This window comes from Sebastes umbrosus, chromosome 13 (genome assembly GCF_015220745.1).
Source record: "Sebastes umbrosus isolate fSebUmb1 chromosome 13, fSebUmb1.pri, whole genome shotgun sequence".
NCBI classification, from domain to species: Eukaryota; Metazoa; Chordata; class Actinopteri; order Perciformes; family Sebastidae; genus Sebastes; species Sebastes umbrosus.
Window position 1 is genome coordinate 23575305 of NC_051281.1, and position 21884 is coordinate 23597188.

General features: G+C 40.6%; 1 protein-coding gene across 3 annotated transcripts in view; it reads left to right on the top strand.

The window, feature by feature from the left end:
• Positions 1–21884, top strand: part of znf385b (zinc finger protein 385B) — a 57313-nt gene that overhangs the window by 5836 nt on the left and 29593 nt on the right. For 2 of the 3 annotated variants that reach the window (XM_037789979.1, XM_037789980.1), the window contains exons 2-4: positions 13701–13838; positions 14055–14198; positions 15364–15480. In XM_037789979.1, coding sequence (XP_037645907.1) covers positions 13703–13838; positions 14055–14198; positions 15364–15480 — 397 coding nt within the window. In that variant the 5' untranslated portion in view covers positions 13701–13702. The remainder of the gene's footprint in view (positions 1–13700; positions 13839–14054; positions 14199–15363; positions 15481–21884) is intronic. The other variant, XM_037789981.1, reaches the window with a different exon arrangement.

Sequence of the window (21884 nt, forward strand, 5' to 3'; positions counted from 1 at the left end):
CAGTTTTACGCTTTATACTCTATGACATCACAAGTTTGAGTTTTGGTACTCTAGTTTTTGGATTTGGGAGACAGTTGTTCATGTTTACTTATATGTTTTGGACTGTCTTAGACCATAGCAATAATATGTATGAATTTTGAAAATGTGCGTAGTTCCCCTTTAATGACAACTGTATTTCGCGATTGGCTATATTCACGTTTAAAATGAGCGACCACAGAGACAATTAGGGCATACAGAAAGATTTCTTTTCAAACGATAAATCTGCTGCAATTCTATATTTGTTTTTTATTGTCAACAAATCTTGGCACTTATCCTAAGCCTATTGGTTCCTACAGAAGATGTAAATCTTTAAAAGCAGCTCACAAATATATAGTTTCATTTCTTTTACACTGTAGTTTTTAACAAATGTTACTCCAACAGGAGGAAATTTATCAGGGACTATTTTCAGCAGCGGGTTAATGTGGATGGAGGCTCAAAAACAGAATAGCTGGCTTAGTGTAGACATTACTCTCAGACCGCTTCTGTGTGTCAGCAGGAAAATTACAGTAAAGTTAATCTTGCCAAACACACACAGTCACAGTGACCTTAATGTGAAGGTGATGCTGTATATAGAAACACAACTTTACCCTACAGCCTCCTCTTCGTCAGCTTTAAACTTCATTTTGTACTCTTTAAAACCTTTTAAGAGTTGAAACGAACGAGTGTGTGCTAACTTAAACCACCTGCCCACTAAGGTGTGTGTTTCTTTGTCTCATGTTTCTTCTTCCATTAGTTGAGTGGAGCAACTGTTGAATGTTTGATGAGTCAGCATGTTGAGAAGGAAGTGATGTCATAGCCGTCTTCTCCTCTTTCGGGCCGGGTTAATGTTTTTCGGCAGCAGCATCAAGTCTTCAACTTCTATTGTGAATATCGCAGATACTCCCGGTGTTGTACTTGAACAGAGTACTTGTAGTACTGAAGCAGAGTCTGTGGTTCTGAGTGTGATTGTTTGGAAGGAGTTTGTGGATATAATTTAACATAGACCAAACATTCACAGCTTTCATGTTAGTCATTGAAGTGATAAAACCTCTGCAATGTATTTGTCTACCTGCTGATGACATAATAAACACAATTGACATGTATTGACATGATTTGCTTTCCGCTGGAGAATCGGCGGGATGTTTTTATTGTGAAGAAGTTATAGAAAATGTAATGTTTACCACTGTGTTATGCAGTGGAAACAGACTTCATGATGCACATGAACTGAAGCATGTGACTTGAACGTCCAACGTTTGACATTTGACCGGTGCTCTTTTGATTACATCATCTTATTGCATCCTCTTCGTCTGCCACAGTTTAATGGCATCCGACTGGAGGATTAGCGCAACCAGCTGTTTATCTTGATGCACCCAACTCCTAGTGTTTGCATAACAGTATGTGAACGCACGTTAGTTAACTTTAATTTTGGCTGATTTCTGGAAATTTGGTTAAAAATTTGCGCCACATTTGGACAGAAACTTGATCACAGTGAGCCGAGGGTTTGCAGTGGAAATAGCTTTGTTAGATGTGTGTTCCTGATAAGGAGACGATAACTGAGTCTTTCTCCAACTTGCTTCATGTCGTCTTCACTCTAAAGAATTTCTACCGGCATCAGAAACTTGGAGAAACTAGGAGAAAACACAAGTCAAAACTGACCACCGGCAGTTCTTATGTTCCTAATGAGTTATCTCTGTAGCCAGCATAGCCCCGACATGTAGATACACCTTTGAGGAGGAGCGCATCAGGTGTGTTAAGTGTGTAACCTCAGTCAGGTGATGACACCTGAGCCAGTTCCATTAACTGAATGAAGACCATGAGATTAGGTCAACCTTTGATTTTAGATTACATTGTCACGTATAATGAACCCAAAGGTCAACAATGAACTTCCATGCTCAAAGCGTGTATCTTCTGCACACACACACACACACACACGCGCGCGCACACGCACACACACACACACACACTGAGTCACAGGAGTTCAGTGTTTTTCTGAGAGACACTTCAGCAGGGAGGGGGCAAAGTCAGACGACTCTGTAGATGTTCAGAAGAGTGCGAGTGGTAATCTCTATTATTAGACCACAGATTATACTAACTGAGCTACAACACACACAACGCAGGCACACACACACACACACACACACACATGCACCCACACTTATCTGTGGATTATAATCCCAATCCCACAATCCCCTTTTGGCTCAACCAATCATGTACCACCAAATCCTGCACAGCCTCGTGGGTAACCTACATGCAGTGGTGTGTATACGTGTGTGTGTGTGTGTGTGTGTGTGTGTGTGTGTTAATCCCTGACAGTCTCTAATAGAAGAACATCTGGTTTATCTCTGTGACTGAAGCTTCCTGTTCAGACAGGAAACAGAAACAGTATCAGTATCATTTTAATCCCAAATGATTTCACATTTTTTTGCACAATTGCAGGAAGAAGCTAAATATGAAGCTACGGGTAGCAGCCAGTTAGTTTTGCTCAGCATAAAGACTGGAAACAGCTAGCCTGTTATTTTTATACTTTGGTTCTTGTACGGATTAAACATTCCGCTTATACCATAGTCACTTGCCAAAGAAAAAAAAAATTGAGACCAACAATTTATATTTTCATGCGTTTATCAACCGAAATCTAAAGTTTTCCATAAGATATAACTTTGTTTCCTTGGCAACACCTGAGGGTTTCCTAATACCTGGAACAATTATTACCATCCCATAAGGTTCCTATACGCAATGGAAACGTTGTTTCCTACTCCAGCAAATAGGATGAACCTCAGCTACGACTTGGCAACAGGAGATATTTCTAGACCGCTCAGTAAATATAATTTGACAGTATGTTTAACAACAAGACTACGTTAGACTCAGTGTTGTAAATAAGACTTTTTTTTTTTTTTGTTCACCGTTTCACATTTAGAAACGGTGAACAAACAGTTTCACTAGAACTACTTAGTAGGTGTCCATTATCAGGAATTAATGGACATCCTGCAGCCAATCAGAATCGAGCATTCATCCAGACCATGGTATAAATGTGTTAATTAATGAGTTTAAGAGGTGCTCATAGGTGGATTTTGTTAACTTTGGACAAAGCCAGGCTAGCTGTTTCCGGTCTTTATGCTAAACTAAGCTAACCAGCTCCTGGCTGTAGTTTTATATTTACCGTACAGACATCTAAAATCTCAGCAAGAAAGCAAATAAGAGCATTTCCCAAAATGTCAAACTATTCCTTCAAAACAAACAACAACAATGGAGGAAAGTTTTTAAGAGAAACTAATCTACGATGGTGCTGCTGCTGATTTTTCTGCTGTGATTTATGTTTCCATTAATGCTGATTAAAGCTAAATATGTTTATGAGCCAAAGGATGAACAAAGCATCAGAACAACGGTTATATATCTCTTCTCTGTGGCTGAGTTCAGTGGCAGTCGTCGGACAGAGATGTGGTTCATTAGCTGAGCAGTGTGTCAGGTGATGGGGCCCCTCGGGTCTGCACCTTTGTTAGCGCCCGGTAGCAGTTCAATGCTAGATCTTAGTGTGAAAGCTTTTAGAGTTTCTCCTTGAACAGTAAGTGTCAGGTCCTGATGGAGCAGAGCAGCTATTTAAAGAAGGAACAGAAGTCACAATGTCCTGAAATGAAGGTTGGACTGACTGAGTAACCGCACTCCTGCTCTCTATCTGTGTGTGTGTGTGTGTGTGTAATCCCTGCTGCGGTATGTAAACCATACAACATGATGTCAGTTGTATACATGAGAGGATCAGAGTCACACAAACACACTCTCACTTTCCGAGTGTGATCCAACAGGATGCTACTGCAATATATAAAACCGATCCAAAGTCAAAACATGTTAAAAGTAAATGATCAGTGCTAACCTCAGTGTTCCTGTCACTGCTTCACAATAAAAACCACCCCACAGTTCACCTTGTGACGCAGCAGTAGTAGGAAATGTGTTAACATGAGTAGTACCTTAACTTCTGTAGGAGAGTGAACAATAAACAGTGAGACTGGATTCAGAGCAAGACCAAAATCTATATTCATATATAGACTGATATCAGGTTATTGCAGTTGTAATATTATCAGTGTCGGCCGTTAAGTAACAAGAAGTTCAAGAACAGAAGTGCAAACTTGATTTGAGGTAATTTAGAAACCCTGTCTCTCCAGTAAAGAGTTTGTTCACCAGAGAGTTTATTTTTCAACAATAAAATGTCCTACTCAGCATGTATTTTTGTCACAAAAAAAGACATCCGTATCAAGAATGTCATGTGTTTTAATCTCTAAAATACCAATATTGGACTCAAACATTTAGTAACAGCCTGGGCTATGGCTGGATTACACGCTGCATCGTTTCCTGTGAATCCACAGCATCTGGATTAACGCAATATCACAACGTCACATACAAATCCATCTGGTCAGGCTTCAAGTAATGTGTTTGTTTCTAAACCACGGTGGCTTGGACCAATCAGCGTCCTTGTGAGGAGCTACTGGCAGATACGGGCGTGGTTTAGGTGTGTGTGTGACGCGACAACACAGAAAGGTAACTGTTCGTTTTAAACAACAATGGCAGCTCCCGAAGAGGTTAGCGTAGATACTGCAATAGCATCAGCTATATCAGAACTGCAGAGTAGTTCTTCATTGAGAGAAGAGCCAGGAACGGCACTGAAGGCTTTTCTTGATGGAAAAGACGTTTTCGCTCTTCTCCCGACTGACTTCAGCAAGAGTTTGATTGACAAATGGTTCCTCCAATCACCTGCCAAGTATTTTTTGAAAGTGCCTGCCCTTTTTCAAACAGTTTCCAAAGACAGCTTCTCAGATGGTTCTGTTTAAAACCATCTGGCGTGTCAGGTTAGCGCCATTCAGGCATTTTCGAAAACAACTAAGACAGCTGATGTAGAATTTTCTGTTGAAGTTGACATAATGTCAGTATTGGACAAACTGGACGTTATATTTTCACTGAAATAAGAACAATCAACTGCACTTAAAGCAAAAAACAAACATGTTTTTATCTTTTATTAGCTCATCTCTGCACACTGTAGTCTGTTTACATTTTGCCGTCGCTCAGCGCTACATCGCATGTTTCCTTGCTCTAATTGGTTGTAGGTCTATCCAATTGCATTCTGGTCTACGCCCATTGATAACGCCGAAAATGCACTGAGAGGTTTCAGACCAATTCACAGTTTTGATTTGGTCTGGCAATGTCAGGCTTGGTGGACTCCACTACCACCAATGAAAACTACAGTACAGAGAGGAAGTTACTGAATGTAAATACGCTATAGTTAAAAATGTTAACCATAAAATAATTTCATGAATACCTTAAGGATTATAACTTTAAACCTGCTGAGTTTTAAAGAGTGTGTAATCCAACCGTACTGCTGATCTGACAGAGGGGCTGAAGAACCAGCTCACTGTCTGTTTGAGAGGAAGAAGAGTGTCTTTTGTTTGTTTTACTTTTACCTTTTTTTTATGTTGGACAGAGCCCTTTTAGAAACCACCTGGACAGAAAAGTGATGATGTGGACGGAGAATAAAGAGACTGCAGGTCACCTTTCATCTGACTGTGTGTGTGTGTGTGTGTGTGTGTGTAGGTGTCATAGTTTCCCAGTGGACTGACCACAGTGACATCACCAGTAGTGGTGTTACCACACAGCGCTTCCATGACAACCAGAAAACAGACAGACAGGAAGCTGGACTGTCGTCCCACCTGTCTGACTCTGTGCTTTTCCATTTAGCTAACCTTTCCTCATGTCTTTGCTCCTCCAGCTTCATTTTGAGGAGAACACAAATTTCTCATGATCTTAATGGTCCTATAATGTACAGAAAAAATACAGTTTTAAAGAACAACTTGTCTGATAACTGCTGCTCCAAAGGGTCATGAAATGTGACTGCAACCACCAACAGACAATTAAAATCAGTTTATTAATGAAAGGACAGAACGGTTGTGAGGGAGCAATAAAAACAGCTTCAAATACTCTTATTAAAATGTATATTTTGTTTGTGAAAGGTTGCAGGTACAGTAAGTCTGATACTTTGTACTAATAATAACCATAACTGTGCAGAAAAGACGGAGAAAATTGACTAGTGAAGAAAAAGTAGACAAAATTACAGAGTTTTAAGATTCTACACACATGTATTAATTTTTATTTTATGAATTAACATGAATAAAGTTAGAGCCACTGTTTGGTTTTGTTATTCCACAACCTACAGTAATGCAATGAAGCAATAACATTAATATTACAGTTAATGTTGTTTCCATCGCATCAGCTGACCAATCATTGAGCAGAAACTGATCAAGAGGGTGTCACCATCCAGTAAAAACGTCTTCATAGCACACACCTGCGGTTCCTTGCTCCGAGACACGTTTAAAGTTTCAGAAGGTCCTCCACGATGGAGAACCTCGATTGATTTCTGGGTCACTGCCTGGAAGTAGGGAGGAAACCTAATTAGCTGAATGGAAAGCACCTTATGTGTCCTCAGAGTGTCTTCAGGTTACGGCCACCTGCAAGTCTTCAGATTCACCGCAGTCTGAACGTGATTGTGATCTCCTCAGACTGGTTGTTGTTAGTGTCACTGTGTATATAAGACACAGTTTACATCTCATGAGGAGGGGAAGAGAAAAACTCAAGAGTGATATTTGGCTTTATTTCCGGCTACACTAACTCTGCGGTTAAAGAATTCACAATGCAACAGAAAGAGATGCATTCTGTGGCCCAGAAAGCAAATTGACAAATGCACTCACCAGTCTGCACGGGACATCGCAGTTTGTTTCCTGTTTCAAACTGTTGTTTTATTTCAACCATCCTATTCATTCTATAACCTTAACCAAGTGTTTATTATTGTCACAATGACGACTAAGTTCCCCTAATCTTAACAAAGTAGTATTTTTTTTTATTAATTTGTTTATTTTTGCCTTTTGCCTTTAATGGACTCTTTTAACAGTGAAGAGGCAGACAGGAAAGGGGGGGGAGAGAGTATGACATGCTGCAAAGGTCCCCAGCCTAGATCGAACCGGTGACGTTATGTGGCATGTGATGCAACCACTAGGGATGCACCGATCCAACTTTTTCAGTCCCGATACTGATAGCGATACCTGGGCTTTTGGTATCAGCTGATACCGAGTACTGATCGGATACCAGTGTTTAATCAATGAGCTGTATGCCTCACTGTGTGGACGTGACTGGGATCATTCTTTTATGTGTAAGGCATCAAGCCTGACTTAAACATTGCTTTCTTAACTTTGTAAAACAAAACATGACTACATAAAAAATAATAAATACATAGATATAAATCTACTGAATTGTTATTTATTATTAAAATAATAAATCGTACTAATCGTAGCAACTTGGTGAAAAAATCTTCAAATTAACAGGAATTACAATTCAAGTGCAAAACTTTTTTAGTAACAAATTGGTGAAAACTTAAACAGGAATTCAAATATATAGTATATAAACATAGAACTTTATTGAATAGATGGGCCCCATTGTCACCGATACACGATCCAGCTATTTGAGTCAGTATCGGAACGATATCCAATCCAGTATCGGTAAAGGTGCAACCCTAGCAACCACTTGGCTACCAAGCCAAGGCGCTCAATAAAGTCACAATTTTAACCCAAACCATGAACTTTCCCTGAATCTAATCAAGTTGGTTTTGTGCCTTAACCTAACCAAACCTTAAACACAGTGTTTTATGTGTCGTTCTAGAGTGCATGGACAAACAATGTATTTTGTTGTTTAATTTGGAGGAAAAGGCTCAAAATGTTTTCCAGGCTTCCTTGGGCTTCTATGTGTTTGAGCCCATATATAGAGCATGCACGTTAGAGACTTCCAGCCGGTCCGTTTCCAACGATTGTTTATAGAAAATGTTTGTGTTCATTAGTTTTAAGTGTGTAGAAACTCTGTTTTGTTTTCTAACTCAGTTCTGTTTTGTCCATATAGTTCTGTTTTGTTATGCTGCGTATGTGTTGTCAAATTGGCGATGGTGTTTTCTTCATTATCTCCGCCAGGCGTAAGCCTGTGGGGAGATCATGTGTTAGGTCATGTGTGTACCTGTCTGTCTGTCCACGGCTAATCTTACTACTGGACCCATCAGCCTGATATTTTTTGTGCTCATTTATGACTGCATGCTCAAGGACCTCTCATGGTTGCAATGATTGTGTTTTGCTGCAGTGTGTTGAGCTCTTGGGGCATTAGATATAGACAGTACATCAGAATTAGAAGAATTCATCGATATTGAAGTTCGTTCAGCTTGGTGTATGTTTCATAATGTGTCCCAGGGGTCAAACAAACAGTATATCAATATATCATAGTTTCTCTGCAGTAGACCCAGCTAATCATACTTTAAGACATGCTTACTGTAAATTTAGGTTACAACAACCTTAAAGCAGTTTTTTTTTGTAAGGAAAGTTGTTGTGTGAAGAGCGAGCCAGGAAAAATAAAACTAATGCGAAAGGTTTTTGCCCTAAATTCAGCCTGTCAGCTAGTTCCCTCCTCCCAACAAGCTTCATAAATCCAATGTTATGTTTGTGTTTTCAGATCAGAGCTGCTCCACTTTGAGGTTTTGAGGTTAGAAATGAAATGGTTTGCTGAGGTCGGAACTTGTGGAGCCTGTTGGAGGTCATACATAGCCTGGGAGGTAGCTCTCTGCCTGAGTGGACGTCTTGAAAAGGACACAAAGCCCAATCAGATATTCATGCATTTGTAGGTTTGATTTGATTTGATCTGGATTTCTATCGCTGGTTCTTAGAAGGATTACTGTGTGAGAAAAATGGAAATGATTTGTCAAATTTGAAGCGTTTTTCTGAAATACATCAAGCTGTTTGTGATGCAGCGGTTTGAGTTTTCACCAGTTTCTTCTGATTCTAGTATCTCAGATTCCTGCAGGGATGAACATACAAACATCAAACTGTATCTAGTTGTTCGTTTCAGCATCTCTGCTGCTGCTGGCCACTGCTTTGTTTACTGTGTGTGTGTGTGTGTGTGTCTTTGACCACTGTCATTACCAGCTACTGGCCTCAGGGTGAGAGACAGCCACTCTAAGACATCTCTCTCTGTCTTTTCACATCTCCATTAGTTTCTTTGCCCTGTCGAACCCTCAGGTTACTGTGTGTGTGTGTGTGTGTGTGTTGTACAGTCTCTTTCAGGGAAAAGGGACATACATTATAGTGTCCACCTCTCTTTATCTTTCACACCAACAGGATTCAGATCTTTGGACAAATCAGATGAGTCCTCTTCTGTCCACTTGCGGACGTTAAAAACAAGAAAAGATAAGATTAGATAAGATATCTGATGGTGTAAACCTTGTATCTCCATGTCTAGTGATTTGCATCGTTGTCCAATACGATGAACGGAAACACGCCACCTCTTCAGACCTGAACTCTGGCTTATAAAAGCTTTCATACTCCACTGAACAATAACACACACTGCAGTTGTCTTGTTAGTTCCTGTTAAGCTGACACACATTTTGGACATAAAAGGTTTTCACTCGACAACAGTCAAATAGTATTAATGGTAGTACATTATGGTGAGAGGAGCTGCCAGCGGTTGAATTGAATATTTCGATTTTTCTACAAGTAAAAATAGATTTGCTCCGTTAATGAGATGATTTTTTTTTTGGCTTTTGAGATAAAATCATTTAAAAAACAGTTACCAAAAGTAGTGTTGTAACGGTATGACATTTCTACGATATGATAACAGTCTCAGAAAATATCGCAAATAACATACAGTAGGTGTGTGACAATGCAGCCAGGCTGCTCCTGTCTGTATCTTTAAGTCACACACTCACTTATATCAGTTTATTTCAATACCGTAGATAAACAAATGTACACTGTATGATAACCTCCAGCTTTAATACCACGGTATACCTTGATACCAGTATAACGTTACATTAAACAAAAGTGAAAAATTTAATTTTAGGTTACATTTTTGTTAGGCTACACTGATTTTCACTTTCTACCTGAGAGGTAGATGATTAGAAGACTGATTCCACTCTCATGTCAGTTCAATATGAAGGTTCAGGGAACGGTTATCTTAGCTTAGCATAAACACTGGAAGTGGGGAAACAGCTAGAAATGAATGGGCAGATTGTAATCTTGAGTTGACAAGGCATAGCAGACTGTCATCCGCATAAAAATGGATATTATACATCTGTGTTGGAGTGATAATATTATTTATGGTTGTGGTTCCCTGTGGTTCCCTGTGGTTCCCCCTTATTCACACCAAGGGAGGTTGTTTTGAGTAAAGACCACATCGGTACAGATCGCATGTCAGACAAATATGCATGAAACCATTTCTGAGCAAAAACATCCAAAACAAGACAGCATAAAATGCAGTGGTCAATAGTATCAAAAGCCTCCGAAATATCAACAAAGAGGTCAGCACAGTGCTGTTTCATGTCCAGGGAATGTATATTGTTATATTTCACCACGTATTGATATTCAAGACGTGGAGGTGAGACTGAAACTCAGTGAAGTGTTTCTCTGCACCCTGTTGAGTCTCTTTGAAGTCTGAAAGGAAGAATCCGAAGAAATTCTGGTTGTTGTGAAGCACTGACGCTGAAGAAAATATTTCTGCTTTTCCTCTTCAATCACATTGTTGCTTGACTGCTGTGTGTGTGTGCGTGTGTGTGTGTGTGTGTGTTTGTGTGTGTGTGGGGTGGGGGAGAGATTATAACCCACATCTGGCCTCTCTGATTACTGACTGCCTGGTCAGCCTGGATTAGACTCACACACACATTTCAACAGAAAAGGTAAACGCACATATTTCATTTCATCTTAATGCTGAATGTTCAGTTCACTGACTTGCTTTTTCTTTTTCTGCATCTTACTTCGGTGTGTGTGTGTGTATGTGTGTGTGTATTTACCTGTGTGTGTGTGTGTGTAGTGAGTAATTCCCAGCTCAATAGAGCAGATATATTTAATCCTTCCCTCGCTAAAGCTGATGTCAGCATCAGCTGGCTCTGTGTGTGTGTATGTGTGTGTGTGTGCATTTTGTAGCTAATTCATCACAGTAGCAGATTAACCAGCTGTCTGCAGAACATAAAGTCGACTACTAACAACCAGCTGGAAGAGAGAGAGAGAGAAGTAGAGAGAGTGAGTCTATAGATTGCTTGTCTGTTTTTTAATGTTGTTATTTCCTGTGTTTGGTGAGCCAAAGACATGTATGTATTGTTTGCTTGCTGTAGATTTATCTTATGGCCATCAGTTGCAAATATTTCACCTCTCTGCCTGACAAATCACATTTTTCTCTTATTTTATGTGGAATAACTACCCATTAGTCAAGATTTCAATAAGTTCAAAACTAAAAGAAAATCTCATTAAAAATCAAACTGTCTGTGTCCAAAATCTCTCCCTTGTTCTCTCATTCACTACTCATAATAACTAGTTTACTCAATAGTAAGCAGAGATTCATGCACTTATTAATCATCATTTTGCATCATCACTGACAGTTGAAGGGTCACATTGGGTGCATTGTGTTCTGGCATATTCAGAAGAACACTATGTCACCATACTTGCCAACCCTCCCGATTTCCCCGGGGGACTCACGTTTTTCATTGCCCTCTCCCGGTTTCCTCCCGGGATCACAATTTTCACGGTCACACCTTTTTTTCTCTTTTCGTTATCTCAACCTGTCTCTGGCACTGTACAGCGTGTAAAAGCCCTACTGTTTCCACCCGGACATCTATTCCCACTTGTGGTTTGAGCTGCGCTCGCCGCTGGGTTCAGCGCACATTGTCATTGCGCTGGTTTTTAAAGTAAAATCAAAAGTATTTAACATAAAACTGCTGTTGCAGTTTACTTTATAATTATAATTATTTTGCAATTTTCAGTCTTAAAAAGTCACCAGAATGTGGTTTTGAAATTCAATTCAATTTCAATTTCAATATATTTTTATTTAGCATCAAATCATCACAAAAGTTATCTCGAGGCGCTTTTGAAATCCTCCCTTCTTTATGTATGTTTGTCACTGCAGTCAGGGACAAACACATTGCCCTATAGTTGCTGTACAGTTCTCTGCATATCCCACAGCATGACCCGTGGTCATGGAATAACAGTAGTGGCTTTCTGATTGGCTAAATGTCAAGTCAGTTCAAGTCAATTTTATTTCTACGGACCAAAAACAGAAATTTGCCCCAGAGGGTTTAAATGTTAGCCAATGAGCATGGCTGGTCCAGCTGGTGTGTTGATGTTGATACTACAGAGACCTTGATTTCCTCTCCAGTGCAGACCTTATGGGCACCAGCAGCTGCTATACCACACCATGAAATAAACATTAGCGTTAGGTAACAATTTCCTCTATGCCATTAGCCAATGGTGTGCCATTGCAGCCGTAATGAGTTGATCCAATCTGATCCAAATCCCTAAAGAGAATTTAAATACAGTAGTAACATATGTAGGTCATGGCAATAAAGATAACTGAATATGAAAAAACTGAGCGTGTGTTCGTCCTGTCAGAGGTCATGTGCCTTGGCCGAGATGACAGGACAACAGATGGATACAGTCATGGACTAACCTACACGTGTGCACACACATACACACTGTACACACACACACACACACACACAAACACACATATGTCATCCTTCCTCTCCCCTCTTACTCATTACTTCATCACTCTCCCTGTGAGCGTTTGATGCTTCACACTGTACATCCGGTGTCATTCAGACCTCACTCCTGTCTGTCCGTCTGTCTGTCCACCTGTCTGTCCCGCAGTGAGTTTTAGGGTCATTACTTGTGCTTCAGCTCTGTATGCATTGCTGCTGGATTGGATCACTGTTGTTTTACATCTGGAGGGGTTTTGGTGTTATGTTGCGGTGTTTCTCAGTATTTCTCTGCTAATGTCTTGGAAAAAATAAATAAACGGATCTCTTCTATCGACAGATTATGGTGTTTTTGGAGCTTTCGTTTTGTATTTTAGACCTTTTCATACCATGGATTTTTCAATGAGCTGTTTTTAGCTGCTGCCTATGGTAGATCATCACTTTCCAGGCCTGGTCACAATAGAAAGTGGCACAGTGAAATTCATCCGCACCACTGTAACTGGCAAGGTAATCGCTATCACACCAGCCGTCCGGCAACATGCTGGCAATAGACAGTCACATTTAGGTCTCTGACCTTCTTTTTTATTTATTTCTGGCCTGCTGCAGAGGATGTTTACTCCCCCCCCCCGCTTGCATTTTCATCTCTGGTTGGCATTTCATTTCTGTTATTGAAGCTAACAAGCTGGCTGATTGTCAGTTACCACGTCGTTAGCTAACGGGACAATAAGTTCTCAAAAGACATCTCATAACTGTCTGAAAACCATGACTTTTGTGGAGCAATTCATACTCCCACGGAGGAGGTTAAATAAAAGAGGGCTGTGCGATGGAAAGCTTTGATAGCTATTAGATACTGGCTCCCCATTTCCTAAAAGGTCAGCACTGTCGAGACAGATTTCTGTGTCACAACTTTGACTGCTGGTGTGAATGGGTCTTTACTTCTCTTGGACCTCAATGCTACTTTCGACAATATTGGGTAACACATTACTTTAACTCCTCCAATGAAGCATAGGCACGATATAAACAGTGAAGTGTTAGGTAGGCCTCTTTCGGGTGTTGTTTTTAGTCGTTTTTCTATAGTTCATATTAGCTATAAATAAATATTATGGAACATCAGTGATTGTCATTCATGCCTCTTTCTCTTTTTCTTCTTCTTCCTCAGTGATGAAGACTCCTCTCAGCCCCTCTCACCCACTGGAGAGGGCGCAGATCTTTGCCTTTGGAGGGATGTGTCAAGAGCTGATGGACCCCCCAACACCAACAACCATCAGTCTCTCTGTCCAGCAGACTCCATCCCAAGGTGACTGCATGTTCCAACACCAATGCTCTGTATTATCTGCTGTCATTCCAACCCATCCTTGTAGTTTTCTCCTGGAGAAAAGTTGCAGTTGCAGTTTGACTCATCCTTATGGTTTTCTCCCACTGTCTCACTCATCGTTGCTGTTTCCTCCACCACTCTGACTCATCTTTGTAGTTTTTTCCTACAGTCTGACTCTTCCTTCTTGTTATCTCCCAGGTCAGGGTGTGGCCTACTCGCTGTGTGAGGTGTGTAACCTGCAGCTGACCTCTGCAGGTCAGGCCCAGGTGCACTACAATGGCAGGTCTCACCTCCGGAGAGTGAGACAGCTCCAGGCTAGAGAGACAGGACAACAGGCAGGAGGTACACTACGACCATCATGTTATTGTAGTAGCAGTAGTATTGGCACGAGTAGTTTTTATAGTTTTTAACCATCATGTTATGAGGCAATAATAAAACAAATGCTGACTGATAATGTCAGATTTGAGAACCGAACCTGACCCAAGATCTGAAGCTATATTTTTGCTTTATTTCAATCATTGCTGATCGTTGGCCTGCTTGGCTAACACAACGCGCGAGCTACACTACACCCTCCACTCCCTCTTCCCACTGGGCAATGCCTATCTTCTTGCAAAAAATGACAACAAAAAAAATGGTTGGCACAGTGAGAGAGAAAAATAAAAATAAATTCCATTTTGCAAATAACCAAACCATTTCGAATCCAACCTTAGCCTGAAGATTTATCTTCATCTCACATGACACTTTGTCAGGTCGGGTAGCAGAACTCTCGCAGTGTTGGTAGTTTTAGCAATCTCTGAACCCATCGGCGTCGATAAGTCTCTGGGGGCAAGAGGCTATATTTCTGGGGTTCCGGTGAAGCCAGCAGATATCCGGGCCAAGACTTCCTTTTCTGTGCACTGCTCATTGTTTACAGTCCGATTAGCAACTTGAGATGCAAGACTGGAGTTGGAGTTAAGAGACAACGCGTACAACCGGATTGTTTCACACGTAGCCAGTTTACAAGCTAATTTTAAACCAATAAAAAAGCGAATTCATCGTCAGATGATGGCTGATGGGTTCCTAGATTGCATTTCGGCCAATGCGCTACACCTCTTTTGCTCTCCACACAAATTGTTTATCTGCATTCAACCAAAGCCTGCTTGAATGCATCAATACCACTTAGACTACAAACAGAAACTCAAACACTTCTGATACCGAAATCTTGTCCCGTTGCCTACAGCGTACAGAAGCTGTTTATAGAGATTATAGTTTTAGTAGTTGCAGTTTAGTAGCTGTAATAGTAGCATCATAGCTGTAGCTGCGATAGTAGTAGCACCTGTAGCAGTAGTAATAGCAGTAGTAGTGGTAGTGGACAATAGTAACATAAGCAGGAGCTGTGCCATCAGCAGCAGCCGTAGTAGTCGTAGTAGTAGCAGCAGTAGTGACAATAGTAGCACCGGTAACAACAGTAGTTTATTATTGTAGACTCCTTGCATGTTGTAATGGGTCTTTATGTCTTTGATTCCAGCAGGGGCTCAGTCTAGGTCTCTTCCCCAGGCCACAGGGCTCATCTCCAAGCCTGCAGGACTAACTCCGACCCCAGGCCTCAGTCCAGGCCTCAGCGCTCCACCCAGCACGACTGCAGGTAGGACCACGTTACTACTGCTTCTACTACTACTGGTGCACTGCGCTGACAATGAGTGATTCATCAAACATTTTGTGTCGCTCCCAACCCTCTTCTGTTAAAAGTTGCACTTGAACACACCACAGAGACTACAGCTGACATGCATGTCAATTCTGTACCTGCATTAGAGGAAATGCGTAGTAGTCTGACTTGTCTGTCTGAGTGAGTGAGTGACTGAGTGATTGAGTGAGAGTGACTTTGGCTCATCCATCATCAACAGCTGCTGCCATCTAGGAGAGGTCACAGTGTGTGTGTGCGTGTGTGTTTGTGTGTGTGCGTTGGTTCTCAGATTGACCCCCTGAAAGAATTAACTAACCCTGCATTAACTCAGATCATCACTGCAGTTTTATACTCAGCCTCTGTGTGGGTATTATTTTAGTCATGCTTTCACAGTGGCTTAAGTTCACAATATTCACGTTAGCTGAAATGGACAGACCATCTCAAAGTTGACATGTGAATCAATATCTGTTGTGTTTGGAGGATAAAATGATACTCAGAGAAAGATAAACATTCCTTGTGTTGGACAATTTCTTAACTGACACTTGGTCTAAGTTACTGCTCAGTCCAGCACACTATCCGAGTAAAACCACAACTTGTCATTTTTACACTTTTGTACAGATTAAATGATATAGTTAATTAGTGAGCTTTGGAAGTGCTGGTAGGTGGATTTTGTTACCTGTGGACAGAGTCAGGCTAGCTGTTTCCTCCAGTTTCCAGTCTGTAAGAGCCATTTTTGTGCAGTTACAAAATCAAAAGGTGTCATTAACTGTTTTCCTCTGCTTCCTGCCTTAAAGCTTCAGTAGGCAGAATGTTTTTGGCATCATTGGGCAAAAATTCCATAATTATCTTTCAGCAAATTGTAATTCAAGTGTTCTGAGAGAAAACTAGACTTCTGCACCTCCTCTTTGCTCTGTTTTCAGGCTTTAAAAAATCTATGACAGGAGACTTTGGCCAATCACAGGTCGGTTCAGAGAGAGCGTTCAGAGAGAGCGTTCAGAGAGAGCGTTCATATTGAGCGTTCCTATTGGCTGTACTTTGGCTGATGGGCAGTGCTTGGTATTTCCCAAGCGCCCAGGAAGAGTGCAGATCGTTGACCCCAATTTTCGTAGAAGCCAAACGGCGGTGCTACAACTTCCGTGTCCGTCACTTGATGCCACTGGGCCCAAAAATACTTTTTCCCATAGACTTATATTGGGAAAGAGATGTCTGTAACTCAGCGGATAATTTTTTTTTAGGTAATATTACAGCTTAACAGTACACTACAAGATGTTTCTGAAAACATTTGAGGCAAAAAATAGGCATCACAGTAACAGAATATTGATTCATATTCGATCAGCGCTGCCTAGTTTGACCGTTTTCTCAGAGTTCGCGAGTGATTGACAGCTGACTCATAAGCAGCAGCTGGATGGCAAGGCTCCAGCTCGGCTCTGATTGGTTGTTTTCCTCCAGTCTGTGAAATCTTGCAGATGTCATTATGAGCACCGGAGGATACAGAGGCGCATGATTTTTTTCAGATTACCTGTCTCATGCATTACTGTCAGGATATAGTGACCGTTTTATAAAAATTATTATATATACATAATATCGATAATATTTGCTCCATGTCTACCCACTGCAGCTTTAATGCTCAGTTAAGTTAACTGCTAAACTGGCTGCTGGTTGTAGCTTCATATTTATGCAGACAGTATTCCTTTGACATAAAGATAGTTTATCTTCTTATCAGTGGCTATTGGGCAATGAAATGGTTTATGAGTGTGTCTGTATTATATGTTCAAACTGTTCAGTTTAAGGAAAAAGTATTTTCCTTATTTGTCATGGTTTAATCATTGCAGCAAGTTTCTAAGTGCTTCCAGCGCCCTCTGCTGTTGAAATCACAGTTGAACCTTTTTCACATTGCTTGACCCTCTTTGATTCTGTGATCAGCTGTAACTGGAACAGTTCAGAGTGTCTTCAGCGATTCAGACCCAGTTTTTCAAGTCAAACTGCTGGTCAACAGTGTGAGAGTGTGCTGTGAGATGCAAAGGAGTTAAAGTGGAGCAGACAGCAGCGGGTCATTAAACTGGGACATAGCACTGCTCCGAAACCACACTGACATTATTCAGAGACATCGCTTGCATCGATTCTTTATCATTACATTATATTTGGTGTTAGTCCCTTAATGTGTCTTTCTCCACACAACTCTTCTGTGATGACACCCTTATGGGAATCACCTTATAATCTTATAATGCAGTGTTCCAGTTGTTGCCCTTATTTTTGTGATAAAAAAATGCAGAACTTCCATGTCATTTCAGCCTTGAGTGTAGCTGACTAGAGAGCATCACTTATATTGCATAGTAAAATAAAAGGTTAATTCAAAAATCAACAAAAACAAGGGGAAAAGACAGGAAATAAAAACAAACAAACACACACTCACACACACCTAATTACAGTACATGGGAGGATTATGTCAGGAGAAACAGGAAACCGAAAGACAATCTCACACACACACATACAGGTTTGTGTGTGTGTGTGCAGCAGCTGTAATTACATACTATGTGTCCATATCAGTGTACAGGCTACAATAACACTGATTAAAGATTAAATCTCTCTCTCTACTGGACACACACACACACACACACACACACACACACACACACACAACCCACTCAGCTTGAATGGTTGTGTGTGTGCGTCTCTCTCTCTCTCTCTCTCTGTCCATTACGTGATGCTCGCTCGACCATGAAAAGCTCTTTGGCCTGAACTCAGCTCCTCCAGGCCAGGCTGTGTGTATGTGTGTGTGTGTGTGTGTGTGTGTGTGTGTGTGTGTTTGAGACAGTGACCTGGCTGGCTGAGCAGCCTATCAGCAGTCAGGTCAGATGACATCACAGCTAATATAAACAGGGTTACAGTGGGAGCTCCTCAATCAATGATGTTCATCTAAATCAGCTGGTTATTTGATATGGATTACTGTGTAAAGTCAAGTTATGTTTTATTTTTTTCTTCTTTTGTTCTCTGCTTTTTCTTCTTACATGAACAATAGAACTTACTGCACACTGTCAGTACTTAGAGTATATATCACCGGAGACGGAAAAGGTACTCAGATCCTTTACTAAAGTGAATGTATCAATACAACAGTGTAAAAATACTCCAGTAAAGGTCCTTTAAAAGTACTCACTGGGTAGAATAATCCTGTCAATGTTATATATTATATTAATGAATTGTTATTACTGAAGCATTAATGTTTAAGCAGCATTTTAACACTCTAACTGGTGAAGGTAAACTTCTTTATATGGTGTTGGGTAGTTTATGCATGATACAATGCATCATAATTTATGAATTGATTTTATGATTTGTATGTAAAATCTTAATATATACTATAAAGTAGTAACTACAGCTGTCAGACAAATGTAGTTAAATGTACAGTGTACTAGTAAAAAGAACGATATATCCCTCTGAAATGTAGTGGAGTTCTTCTGCCCACACTATGTGTGTAGGTGCACATCTACAGTATGCAGCAAGCTAAACACACTTCCAAAAAAGGCTGCAGTCAAGGAGTGACACAAGAAGTATTTACTGGAAGCAGTCGTGAAACAGTGACAACAACATTGGATAAAACCTAACAAATTTAATGATATTGATTACAAATCAGAAAAAGATGAGATACCACATATGATAGTTCAGTTATTGTAACAATTAGTGCAGTATCAAGAAAACTGGATTCACAAGAGTAGACTAGCTGTCAAATTAGTTACATTGTCCTGATGGCAGGAAGAAATCATAAAGATCAACATTAAATTCCCATAGTAAGTAAATGCAGTAATTAATCTAGTAAAAGTGCACAACCACCTGAGTAAAAGTTATAACAGTTAGGCCAACAGTAAACTAAGAGTTACTTAGAATGATGTGTTAGCAACACATTATCCTCAGACAGCTAATGTAATGGCTGGCTTGGTTAGCGGTAAACTGATCGCAGAAAAATTTTACAAAAAAACATCAACAATCCCAAAACAGCTGCAGCCTAATAAAAACGGTAGGCCTACCTACAGATAATGTTCCAACAAGGGCATTTGGGGAGTAGGAAAGATATCTCAATATCTTCTCGGTCAGAGATCTGACAAAGTGGTAACAATAGTCGTGTTTCCATTCAATTGACAAGCACATTTTTTAATGATGCAAAAAAAGAAATGGAGCATTTCCATCAACTGGTTTGGAGCGGATAAACTCGGCTACAGAGTAGCTTGGTCAGAAGTTGGCGCTTTAGGTTATGGCTGTATTCCGCCAGTGAATGGAGTAGAAGAAGTAGAGGTTGCAAACCGGAAACAAAACAAGTCGGTTTGGCCATCTAACCATCTACGAGAGAAACATGGAGAGAGGTCTTCAGGAATTTGTTTAAATTGAGCAAGTTTTAATTGTTCTTTCATATCAGCTAATCCATGTTTTCATGCTGTCCGGAGACGTAGACAGTATAAATATATATCTGGGAAGACGCCAACAGGCACAAGCACTAAAATGAAAATGATGCTTTTCTCAGACTAAGGCGCTGAGCGAGCCATTACTATTTATAGTAAATATAGTGGGGATCTGCTGTATAGAGTGCTTGCTCTCAATGAATACACTCATAGTTGTGTTTTCTCTGCAGTGGCAGTTTGCGATCACTGGGAGGCAGCATTCACACTCATAGCTGCACACATACACACACACACACACACACACACACACACACACACACTCAGTCCCCAATGAAAGAAGTGAATTCCCATGATCCACATCCGTTCAAATTAAAAGATTAATTCACATGAGACTAATAACATTTACAATATTAAAGCTCCTCTCCTCTCTTAGTTTTCAGTATTCGGTGTGGGTAGAGTTGTTGCTGGGTACTGAAGACAACAACACAAATGTGCTGTGACTGTTTAACTGTATAATAATTGTACTGCGGTAAATATGAATACAACATGAATAAGAATATGATGAGCGTGAAGCATTTTGGGGAGAATACTGAACTTTATTTTTAAGTAAAATGTAAAGTTTCCTTTTAATGAGAACGTTGGTGTTCCTGATTGGATGTTTCTTTAGAAGAGTGGAAATGTCAAAACCAGCTCACCTTTTCCGGTCTTTGCTTTTCATGTGAAAGTGTGTGTGTAAGCTAGCTCTAATTAGCTCTCCGGGGCTAATAAAGGTCAGCATGTTGTCCTGCGAATACCTCACAGATAATGAGAAATTGACGTTATTAATAGACACATATTGTTGTTTGTTGTGTGTGTGTGTGTGTGAGAGAGATGGAGAGGCTGAGCAGGTGTTGATGTGTGGTTTTACGCTGATGTATTCAGCTGTTTATGAATAGACCTTGCTGACAGATTCACACACTCATAGTGCTGTACAGTGGTGACAATAGGCTAAGAAGGGGGGAGGAAGGGAGGTGGGGGCTGCGTGTGGGTATATTACCAGATTTGAACCCATGTGACCCACATCTGTGACCACCAGTTGACAACTGTGTCTATAAGGGCTAGTAGAACTAGTAGAGGACTGGTTGGACAGGTCAAGGTCAAGTAAAGGCATTGGGGGGACTAGTCAAGGTCTAGTCGAAATGTGGTAATACCAGTGAATCTAGTGAATGGATTGGTACTGGGGATTGGGGACTAGTACTAGTCAGGTTAAGTAGAAAACTGGTAGGACTAGTCGAACTAGTAGAGTGCTGGCCGGACTAGTCAATGTGTAGAAGAAAACTGGTAGGACTAGGTTGAGTAAAGGCTTCGGAAGGACTACGAAATAGTAGAGGACTGAATAGATTGATAGAGGACTATAGAAGACAACTGCTTGGACTGGTAAAGAGATTGGTCGTAGGAATAATCAAGGTCTACTAGAAAACTGGCAGGACTAGTGAAATTAGTAAACAACTGGTAGGACAAGTCAAGGTCTAGTAGAAACTGACAATACTAGTGGAACTAGTGAAGGGATTTGTACTAGGGATTGGGGTATGGTAGGACTAGTAAGGTTTAAGAAGAAAAATGGTAGGACTAGGGGAACTGGTAAAGTGCAGGACTAGTCAAAGTGTAGTAGAAAACTGGTAATACTAGCAGAGCTAATAAATGACTTGTTGTAGGACAAGTCAATGTCTAATAGAGGCATTGGAAGGACTATCCATGTCCAGTTGAAAACTGGTAATACCAGTGGAGCTAGTAAAGGGACTGGGGATTGGGGACTGGTAGGACTAGTCAAGGCTATGTAGAAAACTGGAAGGACTAGTGGAACTAAAGGAGGGCTGGTAGGACTAGTTAACGTCTAGTAGAAAACTGACAATACCAGTGGAACTAGTAAAGGGACTGGGGATTGGTAGGACAAGTCAAGGTCTAGTAGAAACTGGCAATACTAGTGGAACTAGTAAA